Here is a 22,435-nt window from a genome sequence, read left to right as displayed (position 1 = left end):
CCAAATATTGGTGAGAATCAGAAACATATTTCCTTCATACTTTGATGGTAGGATAAATTGGTTCAATCACTTTGGAATATTATATGGGACTATATATAAACCTTAAATATGTACCTCCTTTATAATCCAGAAGTTTGTTATAGGGTGTACTCAAGAGAAATGAAGGCAGAAATACACCAAAAGACATATTCAGGAATGTTTCCAGCAGTATTATAGAAAACTGCCAAGCTGGAAATGCCCATTGTCAGTAAAATGATTAAATGAGTTGTATCCTATTATACAATGCTATACTACAAAGTAATAGAAAGGCATGACTATTAATACACACAGCAAATTGGATAACTCTTCTAGACGTAATGTTGAGCAAAATAAACCAAACAGAAGAAAACATACAAAATGATTTCATTAATCTAAGTTGAAAAACAGACAATGATAGTGGCACTTAGAACACTGGCCACCATAAGCAGAGGAGATTAACTGGAAGCAGGTCCAGGAGGGTCTTCCAAAGAACTAGAAATGTCTTCTATCTTGATTTGGATATTGTTTGCATGAGTATACAAATATATCAGCATTCAGTGATCTGGGCCTTTAAGACGTGTACTTTATCATACATATGATCTATTGCAATATAATTATTTCAAATATTAAAACCAAATCGGAATTATCTAACTTAATTCTTTCCAATCAAAATTACAAAGGACCAGTGGAAATCATTATGCACATTCAAGTCCAATATGTATGCTTAAGACCAAGTCACAGCTTTCCTTTTTAAAGCCACAAATCAGTCTTATTTCCCTCTGTGATCTTTTCCTGACACTGATCATTTTCCACTGTCTAAAAATAATCTGATTAGTTCTGAATCCATAGCAAGTGAACCTGAATAAGTAGCTTGAGGTTGTGTTGCCTTTCATTCTAATGTGTTCCTATTACATCTGCCCTATACCCTACTCTCGTGGAAACTGAGGTCAAGAAGTAGATGGTAATAGCAAAGACGGTCAAGAGAGTTTGGAAAGATTCAATACTAATGACATGGAAGAATATAATATGAAATAAACAGCAACATTATAAAGTATGTATACATCATGAGCATATTAGGTAAAAGTTGCACACAAATAGAAAATTTTATGAGTAAAATCCTCAAGTATCAGTATATATCTCTACCTGTCTTCAGCTTAAGGTGATAGTATAACAATTTTCTATCCCGTTTTTGTAGCATTTTTATGAAATAGATGCTTTAATTAATTTACAATCATTAAAATAAAATCATTTAGAAAAACTTTCATTCTTTTTTAAAAAGATTTTGATTCAATTGTCATGGTTACATTGCCTTTAATTCTCAGTGATTATGAACTTATTCTTCACTTCAGCTCTCCTCAAATTACAGCTTTTTCCTAGGATAACAAGAGCTTCAGTTACAAATTTAGTCCAGCATTGCCTCTTTCCTGATTCGGTCCCAAGCATAGACCTTCTGCTGCAGATCAACTCTAAATCTGCCCCCATGGATCTGTGAGGCTCTATGGTTTTCATTCTGGCTCTTTCATGGACATACTATTCCAGCTACAGGGTCACTCACTCTAGACTCTATTGTCCTCTCCTGGTTCCTTTCAAACACCATCTTTGTTTATTTTGCTGTACTCAGTTCAACTAACTCTCAACAGACCATATTAACAGGTGTTGTTGACAGCAGGACAAAATGAGCTAGGTGAGACCAAGATAAGGAACATAGGCAGGACATTGCACCAAAATAGTGAGGTTTACAGAAACATGAGCTCAATGGAGTTTGGCAACGAAACCAGTTTTGAAGAAAGAATACGTTGATGTTGTGATTTCCAGAGAGCAAATATAAAGTGCCCATAAAAGACAAATAAAACATATTGTTTAGACAATCAGAAAAATACAATGTTAAACATGGAGTACTGAAAAATTCTAGGGATACGTTAGTATTACCACATAAATGTTAATCCTCAAATCTGCTTCGAACACCTCTGTTTGCATTTGTTTGAATTAAGAACCTTCTTAAGTGTGGATAAAGGCTGCCAGACACCCTTCAGAAGACAGTACAGTTCACTGGTATAGAAAGTGGAGAGGGAGCTGGGCACAGTGGTGCATACCTGTAATCCCAGCAGTTTTGGAGACTGAGGCAGGAGGATCTGGGTTCAAACCCAACCTCAGCAATTTATTAAGGCCCTATGCAACTCAACAAGATCCTGTCTCTAATAAAATATAAAAAAGGGCTGGGGATGTGACTTAATGGTTAAGTGCCCCTGGGTTCAATTCCTGATACAAAAAAAAAAAAAAAAAAAAGAAAGAAAGAAAGTTGGGGTGGGGGAGGATCGTTCCAAAAAGTCTCTATATGGTTGAAAGAAAATAGTTGATATTCTAGCATATATAAAAGTAGAAACTTCCTCTAAGAATAAAAAATTATTTTCACTTTATTTCTTTAATAATAATATACAAGGACTTCTGAAAACAAACTTCAGTTTACTTGGAATGTTTTCCTTATTTAACAGTAGCATGATGTAGTATAGTATAATCCGATTACTGAGAAATTTATGCATAAAAGGACTACTTAAAGAAATCAACTAAGCATTTTGAGATGTCAGATCTACCAAGGACAATGAAGAAAAATACTAATGAGAGGAAGGAGATATTTCTTTTCTGAAAAACTTCATTTTTAATAATTAAAGAAGAAATCTTGTCAAATTATATTAGACAGCTTCAAATTGAAATAAAAACTGTTTAGTACTAGAGAGTCCAATTAACTAGGTGTTAGAAATCTGAGTGTCAAGAGCAAAGACTCTGAGTGAACTGTCATTAGGGAGACCAATATCCTTAATCTGATTTTAAAAAATGAAAAGTATGCTCTGAAGCAGACTCCAGTTTACATGCATTGGTTTCACTTCTTATCCAATACAAAGCTAATTGTGTGTCATTATATATACTCACACAGCTATAATACACACACACACACATCTCATTTGGGCTAGTTCTATATGTCCAATCAGGAATTATTGATTTCATCAGGTGCTCTGATCATTGCTACTACATTCCTAGCACACATTCTTCTACCTGGTTGGATAAATGTCTAAAAGGTCTTTAAGAATATGAATTGAACATATTTAACACAGCAAAATATACTGATTTAAATGGAAAAAATGCACTATTTATCCTTAAGCTTTACCCTTAAGAAGCTATTAACTACACTTCAACATATGAAATACTCATTTATTGAAAAAGAGAAAACAAAAGAAACAGCAGAAGGGAGAAGAGGGGGAAAGAGCAAAGGAATGAAAGAAAGAAGGAACTTAGTGCTACTTAGAAAAATAGTAACTCAATGGAAAGCAAGTCAATAACTCCTGTTGGCTAGGGTTTAATTACTTTTCAGAATTATTTGTGGCATAGTCTTGAAGTACCTTGTCATATCCAGACCAGATTGGAACATAAATTAAGAATAGCAACAAACATCTCCTGTGCCATTGCCCCCCGTCCTCAACATAAGGACATTGTTTTGAGGAGCAATGTTATTTCTATATGCAGTTCAAGGTACATAATACCAGAAGGAAGTTGAGATTTGGAAAAATTTAGAAGTCTCTGGAACTAAAGTTCTTGAATTTTAATATGTTTGTTTTATTACTTTAAATCTTGGCCGTGTTTGCATTAAATTTACTCATGTATTTTGTTTTAAAAAATAAAACAAATCTATTCCCCCAAGCAACTTTGATTTATCTCTGTTTTCACAACAAACCAGACTTTAAGTAGGTTTTTCCAAACATCGAATTCAGTATTTACCCATTGGACAATTTCCCATCAGCTGGGAAAATAGAATTTAATTCCTTTAAAATTGCTGAATATTTTTTAACACTCTATATGTATTTATAGGATAACTGAAGTTGTACTGCTAATAAGTAGCCTTCTAGGCCTTAGCATAAATATTGTATTACTTCATATGTGCATACAAAATAAAATTTTAAATGCCATGATTATTAGAATTCAATGAAAAATTCCTCTCTCCTTTAAAGATTTTAAATGTTTTTAAAATCTCACAATCCTTTCTGTATGAATAGATAATACAAATACACACACACACACAGACACACGCATACATTACACACACTAATGCTGAAATTACACGCTAGGAACTTTCTTCAATAGCTGAAATACACCTAGAAAAGCATTTCCAAGAGATTTTGGGGGTCATTATTCATACTAATAAACTTCATATATATGTACCAAATGACACTTTAATTCTATTAAAAATAAATCCAGCTTCTCAGGCTGAACCTAACTACTCTGTATAACCACGAAGTTCTAATAATAAATACATAAATAAATTATAAATATTGTCCTATTCATCTTCCTCTGGCATAACTCATTTTCAGGAAGTCAGCATGATATAATTAACACAACAAGAAGTTTGGGATTGGGTCTGGTTTTGAATCTAGCTGTGTGATGCTGGGTAAATTGCTAATTTTCATGACTCCCATTAGCTCCTCACTAAAATGAAGATAACAACAACTTGGTCAAAGGATCTTGTCAAAATGAAGCAAGGTAATGTCTGTGAGCTGGCAGGTGCTGGCTGTTGGTTTTATCCCTGGTCTGCTTCACTGCTTTGAAAACACTTGCATTAGGGGAGTGCTCACAGCAAACCCACAGTTCCATGGGGAAGCAACAGGCCTGTGCTCCCTCTAATAGGTGTGCTTCCCCCATACGCTAGACAGAGGCAGAAATATCAGGACTGTCTGTTCCAGAGGTAACCAACAGACAGACTCCGTGATTTCCTTCAAGAATTCACCTTGGTAAAATTATACTGGTTAATTATTAACTGATTAACATTAGTTGAAGCAAAACAAAACCAGAATCTGTTATGCTCATTCCACCTCTTCATGCCTAACAAACTTATATGGTCTCCAGTTCTAGGACAGACAAAATGTACAAGGTTAGGGTTCTTTCTGTGTCTAAATAAACCTGATATTTACTTTGTCCCTCAGCAGCATTTCCTCATCCCCACTCCAGATTTCCTCTCAGACTTTTTCACCAATTCTGGAAAAGTAGGTTTCTATATCAAGTAGAGAAATCTAGGTTGCTGAAATTCAAGAAACCTACCTTCTTAATTCCTCCAGTAACTTGGAGACTCCTCCTAACTTTGTTCATTACAGCACAGTTTTCCTTATGGAAAAGAGTTCATTCCCAGATGCACCAATCCTTGCTGCATAACACATTTTACAAATGTAGGACACTAAGTAGGCTCAATATAAATGATGTGTAATAAAATGAGCCTCTCCACAGGAACAATTTATGAGTCAAAGCAACAACAAAATGGGAAAATATAAAATTGCATCATCATGCTGCTTTAGATTTTTAAGACCCAGAGAGTTAAGAAAGTATCATCAGGGATATCATCAGGAAAAGTTAACCTACAAATTTCAGAGAGACTCATTGCTCCAAGCCCAGGCTCAGGGAAAGACACCATAATGGATCGATGTACTAAATCTCTTAGCTGGTGTGGTGCCTTCCCCTGGGCCAAAAGAGATTTACCTCTATGGAATTCATTATTGACTTGGATTGGAGAGTTCAGCCATAAATTTAATAAGTTAAGTATTTTAATTATTTGCAAGAATCAGAAAAAAAATCCTATACATGTGGAGATGAGAGTGTCTATATGTAAAACAAGCAGATGAATAATTTTTGAAAACCAACCTATAATTATGTAAACATCTGATAGTGCAGTCTTTCTTTTTAAAACAGAATCTACATGGAGACATTTGTGCAAATGCTAGATGACAACATAAAATTAATGGCCACTTTTATATTTATCTGCTCCTTGTGTCATGTTTAATGAGAATGGATTTGACACCAAAAAGTGTTCTGTAAGCAGACATATTTGCAAATGGTGTGGGAAAGTACCTCTTTATTTATTCTGCACATTATTTCCCTTCAAATTAGAACTATGCCAGCTTTGTCAAGCTTAATTCTAATGCAGAATTCACAATCTTCTAGTAAAGCTCTATTAAAGCTCAAAGCTTAAAAGCTTAATAGGTCTGTCACTTATTCTTTAAAAATTAAAAACAAAGGGTTTAAAATTTCTAAAGCTGTTGTCATACATTCTCTCTCTATATATATCTCTTCCATTGTCCCCTGTAAATTATAGGAAAAAAATATGGGGGAAGGGCAATCATGATTCAGATTTTCTAGAAATGTGAATTGAAAAAGTCAATTAAGCTATAAGGTTGTCCCTTACATAGTTTGTACCCCAAAAGTAGTACCTTGATTTCTTCATGTCAAAGGGTACAAGAAATACTCTATAAATGTCTGCACAGTCTACCTCCTCAAAAGAGGATCAGAGAGCCCAACCTGATCAAGAACAGGTCCTACTTAAGATCGCATCCTGAGCTTGAGTTGATCATGGGAAGGAGGGAGAAAGAGAGCCACAAACACAATGTGTGAAAGTCTGAAGATACCCTGATCCTGAGTTGTCAGTCCTGCAGCATTCACTTTAGAAATAATGATACCTTCTTTTTACATTCAGCAATTGCACTTCCAAATAACTGAAAGCTCCTCCACTGAGCTTATGGATTCTAAGACATTATCATGTGTTCAATGGCATTTAAAATGATAGCTTTAAGCTATTACTGAGCATTTGTTTGTGAGAACATATTCCATGGGTGGGGAGGATATGAGTTCTGGGAGAAGGGCACTGCTACAAAAAAAAAAAATTAAAAAGGTGAACAAGAAACCGAAGTATATCAAGAATGAAGTCACTCTGCTGTAGACACCTTCAGGAAGAGCAAATGCCAATTTGAGAGGTGCAACCGGACATGGGAACTGATACTTGAGTACCCAACATTTATGAGGAAGTAGAGGGTGGAGTTTAAGGATATCAGTTTTGTAGCTGTTGGCTCTATGCCTACTAGTTGTGTAATTTTATTCAATTCTGGCTCAGTACTCTCATCTGTAAAATGGAAATGCTAGTATTTATTTTATAGTTTTTTGTTGCGGATTAAATAATACACCTCAAGTGTTTTGAACACTGCTTGTTACATATTCAATAAATGTTTACTATGTTATATATTATTTTATTTATTTATAATTATGATCCTTGGTGAGAAGATTTTGCATTTTTATTACTGAACCTGTCTGAAAACACTTCTCTAAGATTACATACTTATAATTGATAAAATTGGGGTTTAAACCCAACTTCCCATCAGTAAGTCATACAAATACTTAAAATACTTGAAATACATTTTCTACTTCCACCTTATGTCCTAGATCATGATTCTCCAAGCAGCATGAACATCAGCTGAGAATTTGTTAAAAATGCAAATTTTCTGGTCCCACCCCACATCTGTCATTCAAAGTTGATAGTACAAGGACAGCTGGGTACAGTTATTTTCTCTTTCCACGAAGGATAAAACAACTTTCAACAAGAGCCTTAAAGAATATCCTACAGGGATTGTGAAACACTAGAACATATGTTTAGTAAAGATTGTGAAGAATTTTACCCTGGAGGTTTTGAACAAAAGACAGTTGATATTCTAGGACAGCTGAATTTCAAACTTTCCTGGGAGCTGGGAGCTGAATCATTATACTACCAATTTTCTGGGTGATGCTGGGCAACTCTAATATTTGTAGGTTTATTTTTTTTCCATCAGCAAAATGAATAACCCCTCATATTGCTCACAACTTTATATTCTACTCAATGAACTCTAAATGCCTCCTTGACTAGACTTTTACAAATAGGATATAAATAAAAATAGCAAAAATGGAGTGACTTTTTGGATTGAGTTACAAGAAAATAAAATTCCTAGGTTTTTAAAATGAAATCAGAGAATGAAAAACTTGCAAGGGGTTTAGAACTCTCATTTCTAAATGATATAGAATGAACTCTATATAGGATTGAGTTAGAAATGTAAGTTGCCTTCCCAAAGAGAAAAAGGAAAATACCACAAACTCCTTCTCACTTTAGTTTACTATAGTGGGACCTTCCATTGAAAACAAACTGATTCTGAGTGCAGGTTTGTTGGGACACTCAGACTGGGGGGGACTCACAGACCTAGGTTATAATCTAAGATGTTTTCTAATAGATATGAGCTTGTTCTGGCTTCTTGGAGACTCAGTGGTCCAGCTATAAAATATAAAGGAAGACTAAACTGTATCATGTCTTAGATTTTTCTGAATCGAAAATCATTTATCTTCTTAATTATCAGACCAGAATAGTGACGATGCATCCTCTGCCAGTGGCAGCTGTGACAGACACTATCAGATGACAACAATGCAAAGACACTGATGAGAAGCTTCAGAAAATGAAATCATCCTTGTGGTCCAGGTCATTCTGGTATCAAATGAGAGTATGGGATTTCAAAAACAAGGTCATAGTTTTGTTTTGTTTTTTTCCTCTCTATGGATAACCACTCACTTTTCCAATACACACATGTAAACGGCATATTTTTAAAGTTATGTGCTGTATATATATATATACTAGAATTATTCATTTAAATAATAGGGTGGAAGAACAAACTGCACTTGGGACTTATTCCCTAATGATGGAGATAAGGAAGATGGAAAACTTTACAGAGCACAAAAATCTAACAATATTTTATTTTTTTAAGACAGCAACTATGGAAGAAGGAAAAACCAACATAGTAGTTCTACAATTAACCAAAAGCCCTCTAAGCCCTCTCATTCCCTTCATCCCTTGCATGTGGCTCCTGCTGAGGCCCTCACATAGGTCATTAGCTTGAGACTTTGGTTATAAATTACTCTCCAGAAACCAAGGATTCCTGGAGAAGATATACTCTTCAACCTAAACGACTAACTCCTAGGACTAGTGGAGTTTCTAGATATTTGATATTGGTAGTTTTGATATTTAAAAATGTCTCCAATTTCCATAATGATTGGAAAGTGAACTGATAAATAACTAGTCACCAACAAACCTCAAAGTCCCTAAACTTTAACATTCTATTTAGTTAAAAAAGCAGTGTGAAATACGATGGCTGATACTAGCAATGTCCTATGCAACTCACGGAAGGGAAATCAGAAATGTACCACCATGTTGAGAGATTTCAGGTTCCATTTTCTATCACTGCAAGCATACTCAGTATGCTCGTCCATTGGCCACTCTGAATAATTTCTGCTCAAAGGCAAAGGAGTCTTTTGATATAATCTCTACTAGGAGGAAGCATGAAGTACATCAGGAAATTAAAAACTAACATGTGACTCTGGCAAAGAGAATGAGAAAATAAGGAAAGATGGAGAGAGAGCTGGTAAGGTCAGCAGTAGCTAGAGAAGACAGCATGTTAGTTAGCTTTGTGCTGCTGTGACAAAAATACCTGAAAAGAACAACTGAAGGGAGGAAAAGTCAATTTGGAGTTCACAGTTTCAGACGTCTTCATACATAAGTGGCCCACTTCATTGCTCTGGGCCCAGGTAAGGTAGCCCATCATGGAGGAAGGGTGTCACAGAGGAAAGTAGCTCACCTCATTGAAGGGTCAAGAAGCAGAGTGAGGGTCGGGGAGAGGAAAGAGGTCCTAGGAAAGATGCACCCTTCCAGGGCACACCCCTACCTCCTACAACCATGCCTCATCTACTTACAGCTACCATCCAGTCCATTCAAACTGGGATAGACTTAGTAGGTTAAAGTACTCAGAATGCAATAATTTTATTCTCAACATTCCTGAACTTTTGTGGGACAGGAGCTTTGGGGGACATCTCCTATCCAAACCATATGACAATGGTACACCTAGGTAGGCTTTCTTCTACAAGTGAAAGAAGTCATGGAAAGGTTGTATGCCAGAGGAATAGCATGAGCTTATCTGCTTTATGCTGAAATGATTGTCTAATAGACAAAGGAAAGATTTTTTTGAGGCTCCATAGGATCAAATGAGTAGTCTAAATTTCAAAAAGTTCCTGCTGTGTTTCTGATTTGTTGATGAAGAAAGTAATACAAGCAGGGGTTCATCATCATCATTGTCATCTTCACCAGTTTGAGGCCAACAGAGGACTCAGTTCTGACAAGCACATCCCAGGGGGCCCACAGCTACTTTGTAAAGTCCCTGAGTATAGATGCCACTCCCAGCAGTAGCACCAGAGAATATGTTCAGAAAAGCAACACAAATTAACTCTGGCCATTACTTGGCTCTTGGATTTGTTTCTTTGTTTTGTTTTGGGGGGAGTTTGTTTGCTTGTTTTGTTTTTTGTTTTTTGGGTTTTTTTTTTTTCCCCCTTTTTGTGATGCTCCCATAGGAACATCTGTGTTTACGTCAGGGAATGTGAAATACAGGCACAAAAGTGAAATGAATAAACAGGATTGAAGAGCCAGAATCACAGTTTAATGTGGCATCTAATCTCAAAGAAGGATCTAAACCACATGACTGTAGCTACAAAATGAGTAAACACACCAGAATTGAAATAAAACTCAACTTCAACAATAAGGAAAAATCCTTGCATATCAGCAGTGTGTTTATATGCCTGGTGTGTTCCCTTTCCTCACCCTCTAAACATATGTGTTTATTTAGGAAAATGAGGAGAAAGGATTGGGAAGATGAACAGTGCTACAGGATCATTCCTCTTTCAGCCTGTTGCTGTTCCTGACATTCCTCAATTAAGGAGGGACAACAGAGTTCTCTATTGAGAAGAATTTTAATGATGCACATTATCATTTGTAGTTTTTATTTTTTTGATAGTGTCACAATTGCTTACTGCTTTAACTCCATCATAAACTATAAAGTATAAATCTATAGTAGAAAATTCAAATGAAAGTTCTATTTTCATTTGAAAAATATTCACCTTTCCTAGATTGCTATAGGGAAGATTAAAATATTGTATATATTTTTATAACATTAAAGTAGGTATACCTTTCTAGACATGAAGTCATTAAAAAAAGTAGATTGACTTGACTATGCACATTGTTTCTTTCTTCTTTTTCTTGTTTTTTTTTTTTTTTTTTTTTTGGGCGGGGGGTTGTTTTGTGTGTGTGTGGTGTGTGTGTGTGTGTGGTGCTAGGGTTAGAGACCAGTGCCTTGCACATGCAAAGAAAACTGTCCACCACTAAACTCGATCCCTAGCCCCTAATATTTTATATGGTACAAAGGAGTAACAAGCAAAACAAGAAAAATTTAAATGAACAACAAACAGAAATAAAATGATTCTGAAGTTGTAAGTAGAAAGTTTTAATTAATTTTGGTCTTCTGGTTTTTTTGACAATATGTTTTGGTATTTCCCTTGGGCCTGATTATATGATTATGCCATTTCTTAAAAGCCTTACAAACTAAATGACAGTAAGCATAGTTAATTAAACAAGAATGTGAAGGAGAAATGAATTTTACTCAGTCTTTAACTTCAAGGGTGTGTGCCTTATAGAGTAGCATAGGGCTTCCACTCAAGGTTCTTATGCTTGAGTTAATGCAGGGTGTCATCATGACATTTTTAACAATGTTTGGAAAAGGAGACAACTCCATCTCCTAAAATGGTACTGCTCACTAATAAAGGAGTTCTTGTAATAATAATGGTTCAAGATAGCTCTGGCATTTGGTCGATTTCCTGGAGAAAATGAATTTATGGAAGCTAAAATCAACATCATGTGCCCAATGCTTAGTTATATGAATCAGATAAATTATATCCTACAGGTAACCATTTCATCAAATACAACTGAGATTTTTATCAGGACTGTATCAGGAAAAATCTGTAACTCTTGCACTTCAAGTTAAGGCTTAAAATGAAATATTCATTCTGTTTCTGTGTCTGTCTCTCACCAAATCCACAGTGATGCATGCATGCATACACACACGCACACACACACACACACACACACACACACACACTAAATTCCCCTCCCACACACATGTATGGCAACTGAACAATTTAACTTCCTTCTAAACTTCAAAATAAATTTATATTTCTACCTCTCCTAAGTGCTTCAAGCAATCACAGTGAGGAAAGAAATAAAAGTCTCCCTGAAAACAGTAATATTTTAATATATTACTTGATTGAAATTAGAAAATAACAGTCCCTTCAGTAGGTATATAGCAAAAAGACTTCATGTGGAAATTTTAAAAAACGCATAAAGGGTGAAACAAAGCAAATGAATTAACCACAAAGATACCCAAGTAAGGAATATTAAAGTTATACTTTAAGTAAATCCAATAGGAAGCTGTTAAAATGTATCACTGAAACATGATATGAATCTGATCTGGTAATTCTGTTTTAACCATTTCTTCACAAAAAGAAAGTATAAAGCAAACAAAAAAATTTAATATTCTAACTCTCAAAAATGAAATCTTACAGGTATACTCCCTTTAGTTCACATAATCTGTGCCTCACTATTTAATAATGCTTCTATTTTTAAATGACAGAAATACAAAATAACTACTTTTTAAGATATCATAATTTTCAATGTTATTTTCAATCATAAAAAATTGATTTAATTCTTTAAAACAAATTTAGACTTGAAAAAATTCATTTCAGTGAATATCACTGTATTCCTGAAAAATGAAAATCTGGCTTCTCGTATTAATCCCACCCTATATTAAATTGCTATAATATGTAATTGAAGAAAAGGTTTTGATATTTCAGAACTGCAACATAAAATTAATTTGAGAAATTAAACTGGGAAATACAAATTAAAAGGATGCTTCTCAGAATTTTTCCATTTTAGTCATCTGATCTTTCATATGGGAATTCACAAAAGAGATGTCCTGGCCTTTCAAATGTGATATGTTTAGAAAAGGTGACATAAATGTATTAACTTATCAATAGTTAAAATGAACTCAGTCTCATCTTCTGTTCCAGCAAATTCTCCCTTGTTTCTCTGAGTTACACTTCTCTAAGAGAATGCTGAATAACTGAGTACATAGGATGATCCTCAGAAGTTCCCACTTCACCACATATCTTGAAAATTGGCACTGGAAATATAATGAAGCCCGTCCAAGGTCTTCTCTTCTACAAATTGGCAGGTTATTAAGAATGAGATAATGGCAACAAGTCTTCATGTTGCTGCATTTCAAAAACTACAAAAAATGATCTTCAAAGGCAAAAAGAAAGTGTCCTACCTTTTTAAAAATTCCATGTACTCGGTATGCTTGATGAGTCCTGTCCTCATCATTATTGTTTGAAAACATTGTCGATCAATGGCCCAAAGTTTCACATTTACAAGAGCTAGAGAAAGGAGAAAAAGAAAACAAATAGAGAAAAATTAATTAGTGAATTTCAACTGTGAATAATATCCTGCAAAGCAGATGCTTTATTCATGAGCGGTATGAAATGATTAACCTTTCACATGCACTTGAAGCTAATATCATAACACTACTCTATTCCATTAAAGTCAGGTATGCTTACAAGCAAAATGTACTTCATAATTTTCCATACTAGTATTATTGTCCATTAGGAAGGTTCCTTTTGCTTTATGTCCATTATGATATGAGAATAGTTAAGCACACCCAGAAAGTATTCACTGGTTCAAAGACTTTCTATGAAAGAAATAGCATGTAGATAAAAAAGGTTCACAAGTAATAATACTCCTTGATAATTACCCCAAAAGGTATTAATGACTCATATGACCATTTTTAATTACAAAGATTTGGAGGTAAAAATTCAATTTACAGGTTTAAAAGGGAATTCAATATAATAGAAATAATAATTGCATGATAATTTCTACACAAAGTTTAACAAATTGTAACCTGTGCCCAAAGTGGCCACATGTAAGTTTTATTAGATATTTTTGTTGAATTTTAATTTCTATTCCTACACAACAACATCCTTGACAATACATAATTTAATGTTGAAGCTGCAATATACGTATGTATTGAAAAGTCACAGTGAAACCCACTAATTTGTATAATTGATATATGTTTATAATTTTAATAATAATAAATAAAAGCCAATCTGCCAAGAAATAAAAGTGGAAGCCGAATACCCCATAACTGTTAAACAGATAAGCATAAGAAAAAATGAGAGATGTTATAATATATTATAGAATAATACAACAAGAGAAACTTGGTTTTTTTTTTTTTTTTTTTTTTTTTTTTTTGCAGTGCTGGGGATCGAACCCAGGGCCCTGTGCTTATAAGGCAAGCACTTTACCAACTGAGCTATCTCCCCAGCATGAACCTTGGGTTTTAAGAGATAAACACACTGAAAATCTTGATATTGAATCTGTGTGGTATATGACAGGCTTATTTTATTATTCTAATTTTATGTATATTTTCAAATTTTCATAATAGAAAGTAAGTTAGCTATGAACTAAAGAAAGCTAATTTATATATCTCATCCCCAGAGTGTATGGAGTAGAGAAAGGGTATGTGAGGGTTAGAGAAAAACTGCCAGATGGGGCCAGGATATTGTTTAATGTTTAATGAGCCAAACACAGAAAGGTAGAGAAATAAATTCTCTTTTCTCCATAGTTCTCAGACCAAGCCTAGTACAGGAGTGAATCAATTCTGGGGATGAAGGAGGTAAGACAATGTGTGTAGAATAATTAGGTCCCATGCCTCAAGGGGAGAGGACAATGGAAACAAAGGAACAGGGGACAAGTAGATAAAGGAAATGTTATCCTACAGAGTAAACCCTGTTCTTGAATTTTACCTCATTTTTTCTTGCAAAACTATTTGAGGATAAGAAATTAAAATATGACTTCTCCTTTGTCTAACTCTTTAGAGGTGAAAAAAAAAACATGCTCAGTTAAGTAGAAAAAGAGCAAAAGCAGTAAGAACTGATATGCTGGTAGCTCCTTTCCAAACAGTTTTAAAAATGACACTTCATCAAAAACAAAGCTATCACGGGTTTTCCCCAACCATATTCTAGTTCTTCTGATGACTCCAGACTCTGTTCCAGAACACCTGTGTACTTGAGACATACCATGACCCTGGGAGACATGAACATGAAAAACTGGGGAAAATCAGGGGACCCTTTCCAAGTGGAACAGGAAGTGAGACCTTGAAAAGTGGTGGAGGCCAAACCTGAAGAGAAGTGGATGAAGAGGAGAGTCCATATACAGGAGCACAGCTGGGAATGAGCCTAGGAGACCCCTTTTATAAAGCACACTGAAATGACTAAGACTTCTGGAGAGCTGCTATCATCTGAGAGTAAGCTGATGCAGGGCCCTGGAACCCAGGCTCATGGAGTGAGAATTAATTTGAGAAATAAGAACAAGTTTGTAGAGATCTTTAAAAGAGAAAATAAAGCAAAGTGAAAAACTAAAATTTAAAAGGATATACTCTGGGAACATTAATATTTTTCATGTCTATAAACAAAAATAAATAAGTAAAAAGAAATGTTTCTGTATTCATCATCATCCCCAATGATTTCTAGGTATTTTGTAATACAGATAGATCTCCCACTAAGGACAAATAAGGATGCACCCACCAGTAGCAATAAAAATAGTTGCAAATTCTATGTAGAGTTGTAAATATATATAATAGTTGCAACTATTTATATATAACATGTTTTATATTATGTAATTATATCATGTCATTTTTATCTTTTTACATATACAATATATATTTATATATTATATACCCATATATGTGATATATATTTATATATATTTTTAAAATGCACCTTAAAGAAATGACTAGAGAGAGGAGATCCAAGATGGTGGACGAGAGGGTGACTACATTCCATGTCCCTCCAGTACTCAGGATTCAAGAAGAAAAAATACTGAGAGACTCAGGAACAGCTCAGAGCTGCCGGGTGAGACTTTCCCACCAGGCCAGACTTCCCGGTAGGACTGAACAGCCAGGAACTTCATGGAGCTGAGTCACCGAGTGAGACTTCCCCACTGGGGAGGTAGAACCAGAAGAGACCCAGGCCCACACCAGCCGGGCCCCAGCCCACAGTCTAGTACCCCTTCAGCTAACCATTGGTCAACACATGGAGGCACTTCTGCCCACTAGCAGGGAATATACCCCACCTGGAGGCCACCATCCCTGGAGGGGCAGCATCCTTTGTGGATCACTGTGTTATCAAATTCCTCCAAGACTTCAGGCTACTGAAGACTAGGAAGTGAGTTATTGGAAACCTACAGGGACTCTATAAGTCAATAGGGGGAAAACTGCAATATCTCAGATTTTCACCACTACAGGGGAAGTTATCTGAGCAATATGAGAAAACAAGGGAAGAAAATATCCCAAACAAACCTAGATGCTACATCACTAAAATCCAATGACAGCATGGCAGAAGAAATGTCTGAAAGGGAGTTCAGAATGTACATAATTAAAAAGATCAGAGAAGCAAATGATGAGATGAGAGAGCAAATGCAGGCTTTGAATGATTGCACCAATCAAGAGTTAAAAGAGAAAACGTGGGAAGCAAAGGATCATTTCAATAAAGAGATAGATATTCTTAAAAAAAATAACCAATTATTGAAATGAAGGAAACAATAAACCAAATTAAAAATTCCATAGAAAGCATAACCAACAGAATAGAACACCTGGAAAACAGAACCTCAGACATTGAAGACAACATATTTAATCTTAAAACAAAGTTGCAAACAGAGAAAATGGTAAAAAATCATGAACAGAATCTACAAGAATTATGGGATATCATGAAAAGGCCAAATTTAAGAATTGTGGGATATCATGAAAAGGCCAAATTATGGGTTTGAGGAAGGCACAGAGTAACAAACCAGAGGAAGGAACAATCTATTCAATAAAATAATATCAGAAAGTTTCCCAAATCTGAAGAATGAAATGGAAAATCAAGTAAAAGAGGCATATAGGACACCAAATATACAAAATTACAACAGACCCACACCAAGGCACATTATAATGAAAATACCTAACATACAAAATAAAGATAGAATTTTAAAGGCTGAGAGAGAAAAACATCAAATTACATTCAGGGGGAAACCAATATGTATATCAGCAGATTTTCAACCCAGACTCTAAAAGCTAGAAGGGTCTGGAACAGCATTTTTCAAGCTCTGAAAGAAAACAGATGCCAATCAAGAATTTTATACCCAGCAAAACTTATCTTCAGATTTGATGATGAAATAAAATCCTTCCATGATAAACAAAAGCTAAAAGAATTTACAAAAAGAAAGCTGACACTACAGAACATTCTCAGCAAAATATTCTATGAGGAAGAGATGAAAAACAATGATGTAAATCGCAAAGGGAGGAACTAGCCTAAAGGAATAGCCAAATAAAGGAGAAGCCAAGTCATGTTAAAAAACAAAAATAAGCCAAAATGACCAGGAATACAAATCATATCTCAATAATAACCCTGAATGTTAATGGCCTGAACTCATCAATCAAAAGACATAGACTGGAAGATTGGATTAAAAATAAAAGACCCAACAATATGCTGCCTGCAACAGACTCATCTCATAGAAGAGATACCCACAGACTTAAGGTAAAAGGATGGGAAAAAACATACCATGCACATGGACTCAGCAAAAAAGCTAGAGTATCCGTCCTCATTTCAGATAATGTGGACTTCAAGCCAAAGTTAGTCAGAAGGGATAAAGAAGGGCATTTCATAGTGCTTAAGGGAAGCATAAACCAGAAAGATTAACAATCATAAACATCTATGCCCCAAACAGTGGCTCATCCATGTATGTCAAACAAATCCTTCTCAATTTCAGAAACCAAATAGACCATAACACAATAATACTACGTGATTTTAACACACCTCTCTCACCACTGGACAGATCTTCCAAACAAAATTGAAAAAAGAAACCATAGATCTCAATAATACAATCAATAATTTAGACTTAACGGACATTTATAGAATATACCATCCAACAATGAGCAAATACACCTTCTTCTCAGCAGTACGTGGATCCTTGTCTAAAATAGACCATATATTACGCCACAAAGCTACTGTTAGCAAATACAAAAAGATAGAGACACTACCTTGTATTCCATCAGATCATAATGGAATGAAATTAGAAATAAAAGACAAAATAAAGAACAGAAACTACTCTAACACCTGGAGATTAAATAATATGCTATTGAATGATGAATGGATAACAGAAGACATCATGGGGGAAATAAAAAAATTCTTAGAGGTAAATGAGAACAAAGATAAAACATATCAAAATCTCTGGGACACTATGAAAGCATCACTTAGAGGAAAATTCATTTCATGGAGCGCATTCAATAAAAAAAGGAAAAAATCAACAAATAAACGACCTAACACTACATCTCAAAGCCCTAGAAGAATAAGAACAGATCAACACCAAAAGTAGTAGAAGACAGGAAATAGTTAAAAATAGAGATGAAATTGAAACAAAAACAATAGGAAAAAATTGACAAAATAAATAGTTGGTTCTTTGAAAAAATAAACAAAATTGTTAAGCCCTTAGCCACACTAGCAAAGAGAAGGATAGAGAAAACTCAAATTACTAAAATTGGGGATGAAAAAGGAAACATCAAAAAAGACACTATTGAAATACAAAACATAATTAGAAGATATGTTGAAAATCTATACTCCAACAAAATAGAAAATCTTGAAGACTTCAACAGGTTTCTAGAGACATATGAATTACCTAAACTGAAGCAGGAGGACATACACAATTTAAATAGACCAATTTCAAGTAATGAAATAGAAGAAGTCATCAAAAGCCTACCAACAAAGAAACATCCAGGACCAGATGGATTATTAGCCAAGTTCTACAAAATCTTTAAAGAAGAGCTCATTCCAATACTTCTCAAAGTATCCCATGAAATAGAAGAGGAGGGAACCCTTCCAAATCATTCTATGAAGCCAATATTACCCTGATACCTAAACCAGACAGAGACACATCGAGGAAAGAAAATTTCAGACCCATATCTCTAATGAACATTGATGCAAAAATTCTCAACAAAATCTTAGCAAATCGCATACAAAAATATATTAAAAAGATAGTGCACCATGATCAAGTGGGTTTTATCCCAGGGATGCAAGGTTGGTTAAACATCTGGAAATCAATAATTCACCAAATCAAGAGTCTTAAAGTCAAGAATCACATGGTTATTAAAATAGATGCAGAAAAAGCATTTGATAAAATACAGCATCCCTTCATGCTCAAAACACTAGGAAAAATAGGGATAGTGGGAACATTCCTTAACATTGTAAAGGCTATCTATGCTAAGCCCATGGCCAATAGCATTCTAAATGGAGAAAAACTGAAAGTATTCCCCCTAAAAAATGGAACAAGGCAGAATTGCCCTCTTTCACCACTTCTATTCAGTATCATCCTTGAAACTCTAGCCAGAGCAATTAGACAGACCAAAGAAATCAAAGGAATACAAATAGGAAAAGTAGAACTCAAACTATCCCTATTTTCTGATGACATGTTTCTATATTTAGAGGAGCCAAAAAATTCCACCAGAAAACTTCTAGAACTCATAAATGAATTCAGTAAATTAGCAGGATATAAAATCAATGCTCATAAACCTAAAGCACTTTTATTCATAAGTTATAAATCCTCAGAAAGAGAAATTTAGGAAAACTACCCCATTCACAATAGCCGTGAAAAAAATAAAATACTTGGGAATCAATCTAACAAAAGAGGTGAAAGACCTCTACAATGAGAACTACAGAACACTAAAGAAAGAAATTAAAGAAAACCTTAGAAGATGGAAAGATCTCCCATGTTCTTGGACAGGCAGAATTAATATTGTCAAAATGGCAATACTACAAAAAGCGCTATACAGATTCAATGCAATTTCAATTAAAATCCCAGTGACATACTTCACAGAAGTAATGCAAGCAATCATGAAATTCATTTGGGAAAATAAGAGACCCAGAATAGCTAAAGCAATCCTTAGCAGGAAGAGTGAAGCAGGGGGTATCGCAATACCAGAATTTCAACTACACTATAGAGCAATAGTAAAAAAACCAAACCAAACCAAACCAAACCAAACAAACAAACAAACAAAAAAAGGCATGGTATTGGTACCAAAATAGACAGGTAGATCAATGGTACAGAAGAGATGATACAGAGACAAACCCAAATAAATACAGTTTTCTAATACTAGACAAAGGTGCCAAAAACATGCAATGGAGAAAAGATAGCTCTTCAACAAATGGTGCTGGGAAAACTGGAAATCCATACGTAGCAGAATGAAACTAAAACCCTATCTCTCACCCTGCACAAAAATCAACTCAAAATGGATCAAGGACCTCAGAATCACACCAGAGACCCTGCACCTTATAGAATAAAAAGTTGATTAAATCTTCATCATGTCAGCTTAGGATCAAACTTCTTAACAGGACTCCCATAGCACAAGAAATAAAAGCAAGAATCAATAACTGGGATAGATGCAAACTAAAAAGCTTTCTTTCAGCAAAGGAAACTATCGGCAATGTGAAGAGAGAACCTACAGAGTGGGAGAAAATCTTTGCCACACATACTTCAGATAGAGCACTAATCTCCAGAATCTATAAAGAACTCAAAAAACTTTACACCAAGAGTAGAAATAACACAATCAACAAATGGGCTGAGGAAATGAACGGACACTTCACAGAAGAAGATATACAAGCAATCAACAAACATATGAAAAAATGTTCAACATCTCTTGTAATAAGAGAAATGCAAACCAAAACTACACTTAGATTCCATCTCAGCCCAACTAGAATGGCAATTATCAAGAATACAGGCAACAACTGGTGTTGGCAAGGATGTGGGTGAAAAGGTACACTCATATGTTGCTTCTGGGGTTGCAAATTAGTGCAGCCACTCTGGAAAGCAGTGTGGAGATTCCTTAAAAAACTTGGAATGAAACCACCATTTGACCCAGCTATCCCACTCCTTGGCCTATACCCAAAGGACTTAAAATCAGCATTCTACAGTGTTGCAGTCACATTGATGTTCATAGTTGTTCAATTCACAATAGCCAGATTGTGGACCCAACCTAGATGCCCTTCAATAGATAGATGGATAAAGAAACTGTTGTATATATATGCAATGGAATATTACTCAGCCATAAAGAAGAATAAAATTATGGCATTTGCAGGCAAATGGATGAAATTGGAGAATATCATGCTAAGTGAGATAAGCCAATCCCAAAAAACCAAAGGACAAATGGTCTCGCTGAAATGTGGATGATGATACATAATGGGGGGTGGGAGGAAGGCAAGAATGGAGGAAGGATGGATTATATAGAGGAAAAATCAGGGTGGGAGGGGTGGGGGGAAGGAAAAAATAACATAATGAGTCAAACATCATTTCCTATGTAAATGTATGATTACACAAATGGTACGACTGTACTTCATATATAACCAGAGAAACAAGTTGTACCCCATTTGTTTACAATGAATCAAAATAAATAAATAAATAAATAAAAGAAATGACTAGAAGTGGAATGTCTGTGTGAAATATAGCACACATACATTTTTAAGGCTTCATCCTGCAAAGAGACTTAACACATTCACACTCCTAGCAGTAGTACATGAAATTTTTATTATAGGCTCTAAGAGATATGACCATTGTGATAGCTAAGAAAAGAACCAATACCAGAAAGGCATACTTTGGATTAAAAGACACCAGAGTCAAACAGACTATAGACCAACACCAGTGCCATCAAATAACAAGTTCCATAGAAACTGTAGGGCAGAGTATTAATATATTGAACGTTCTACCTAAGAAAACTGTTCTGGTAATATGCCGTGTGTAGTTTTCCAACAAGGAGCAATAAGTACCAATCAGAGGCCACAGTCAAGTCAAGAAAGGAGGTTTGTGATAAATAAGCAGCCATGGGAATAAGAGCAAAGGTTTGGCTGGTTTTGTGTATATGTGTGTGTGTTCTTAGCAAATGTTACTAATATTGCTATTTATCTCTAATATATATTTATTCAGATACATTTGCATATTCCCACAGAGAAAAACCCCTTTCCTATTTCTTACGATCTCTTCTACTACTAGAAATTAGCTTTTACTTTGATAAGGTTAGGCATATTTCTTTATTAATAAAATTTATATGCATTAAGTTCACTTGCAAAAAATTTCACAAATGAACATAAGCTTAGGTGACCTCTAATGTTATGTTAAAATCTCTAAACTGAATTGATCAGATTTCATTATCCATATGTTTAAAAAATGACTTCTAAAAATGAGTTCACACAATCTAATCACTTCATTTTCTCTTTCAGTTCTTGTTTACTTGGGCTACTGATGTCTCTACATAAAGCTTCATTTCAGATAATGCTGCTGCATGGTAATGAACATAGGTTAGTGAGGTTACAGCCTTATCCGTGACCTTGAGCAGGATGCCAAAACATTTTTTTATATTCAGTTAATATACATATTAGTCAAGTCAGCATTTTACAGGTGGGCAAGCATGACTAATAATCACCTTGCCTTGTTATCAAAAATGTGGTTATATTAGAGCTGTGATTAATGTCTTGGTTCTTAAACAGCCTGCTGGAATGTAAGTCTGTTGCTCCCATAACTTAAAGAGATCATTCAAAAGAATATCTTCATTTACCTTTGATTTTAAGTGGTATTTTTACCTATGTA

The 22,435-nt window shown here is 34.9% G+C and overlaps 1 protein-coding gene across 2 annotated transcripts in view; it reads right to left on the bottom strand.

Moving 5' to 3' along the window:
• Prkg1 (protein kinase cGMP-dependent 1) overlaps positions 1–22,435 on the bottom strand; it is a 1,194,090-nt gene that overhangs the window by 416,870 nt on the left and 754,785 nt on the right. For both annotated transcript variants that reach the window (XM_047552478.1, XM_047552477.1), the window contains exon 4: positions 13,044–13,149. In XM_047552478.1, coding sequence (XP_047408434.1) covers positions 13,044–13,149 — 106 coding nt within the window. The remainder of the gene's footprint in view (positions 1–13,043; positions 13,150–22,435) is intronic.

The sequence above is a fragment of the Sciurus carolinensis genome, chromosome 5 (assembly GCF_902686445.1).
Source record: "Sciurus carolinensis chromosome 5, mSciCar1.2, whole genome shotgun sequence".
Classification (NCBI taxonomy): Eukaryota; Metazoa; Chordata; class Mammalia; order Rodentia; family Sciuridae; genus Sciurus; species Sciurus carolinensis.
Note: the sequence above shows the minus strand (reverse complement) of the source record. Positions and strands in the feature narration are given on the sequence as shown.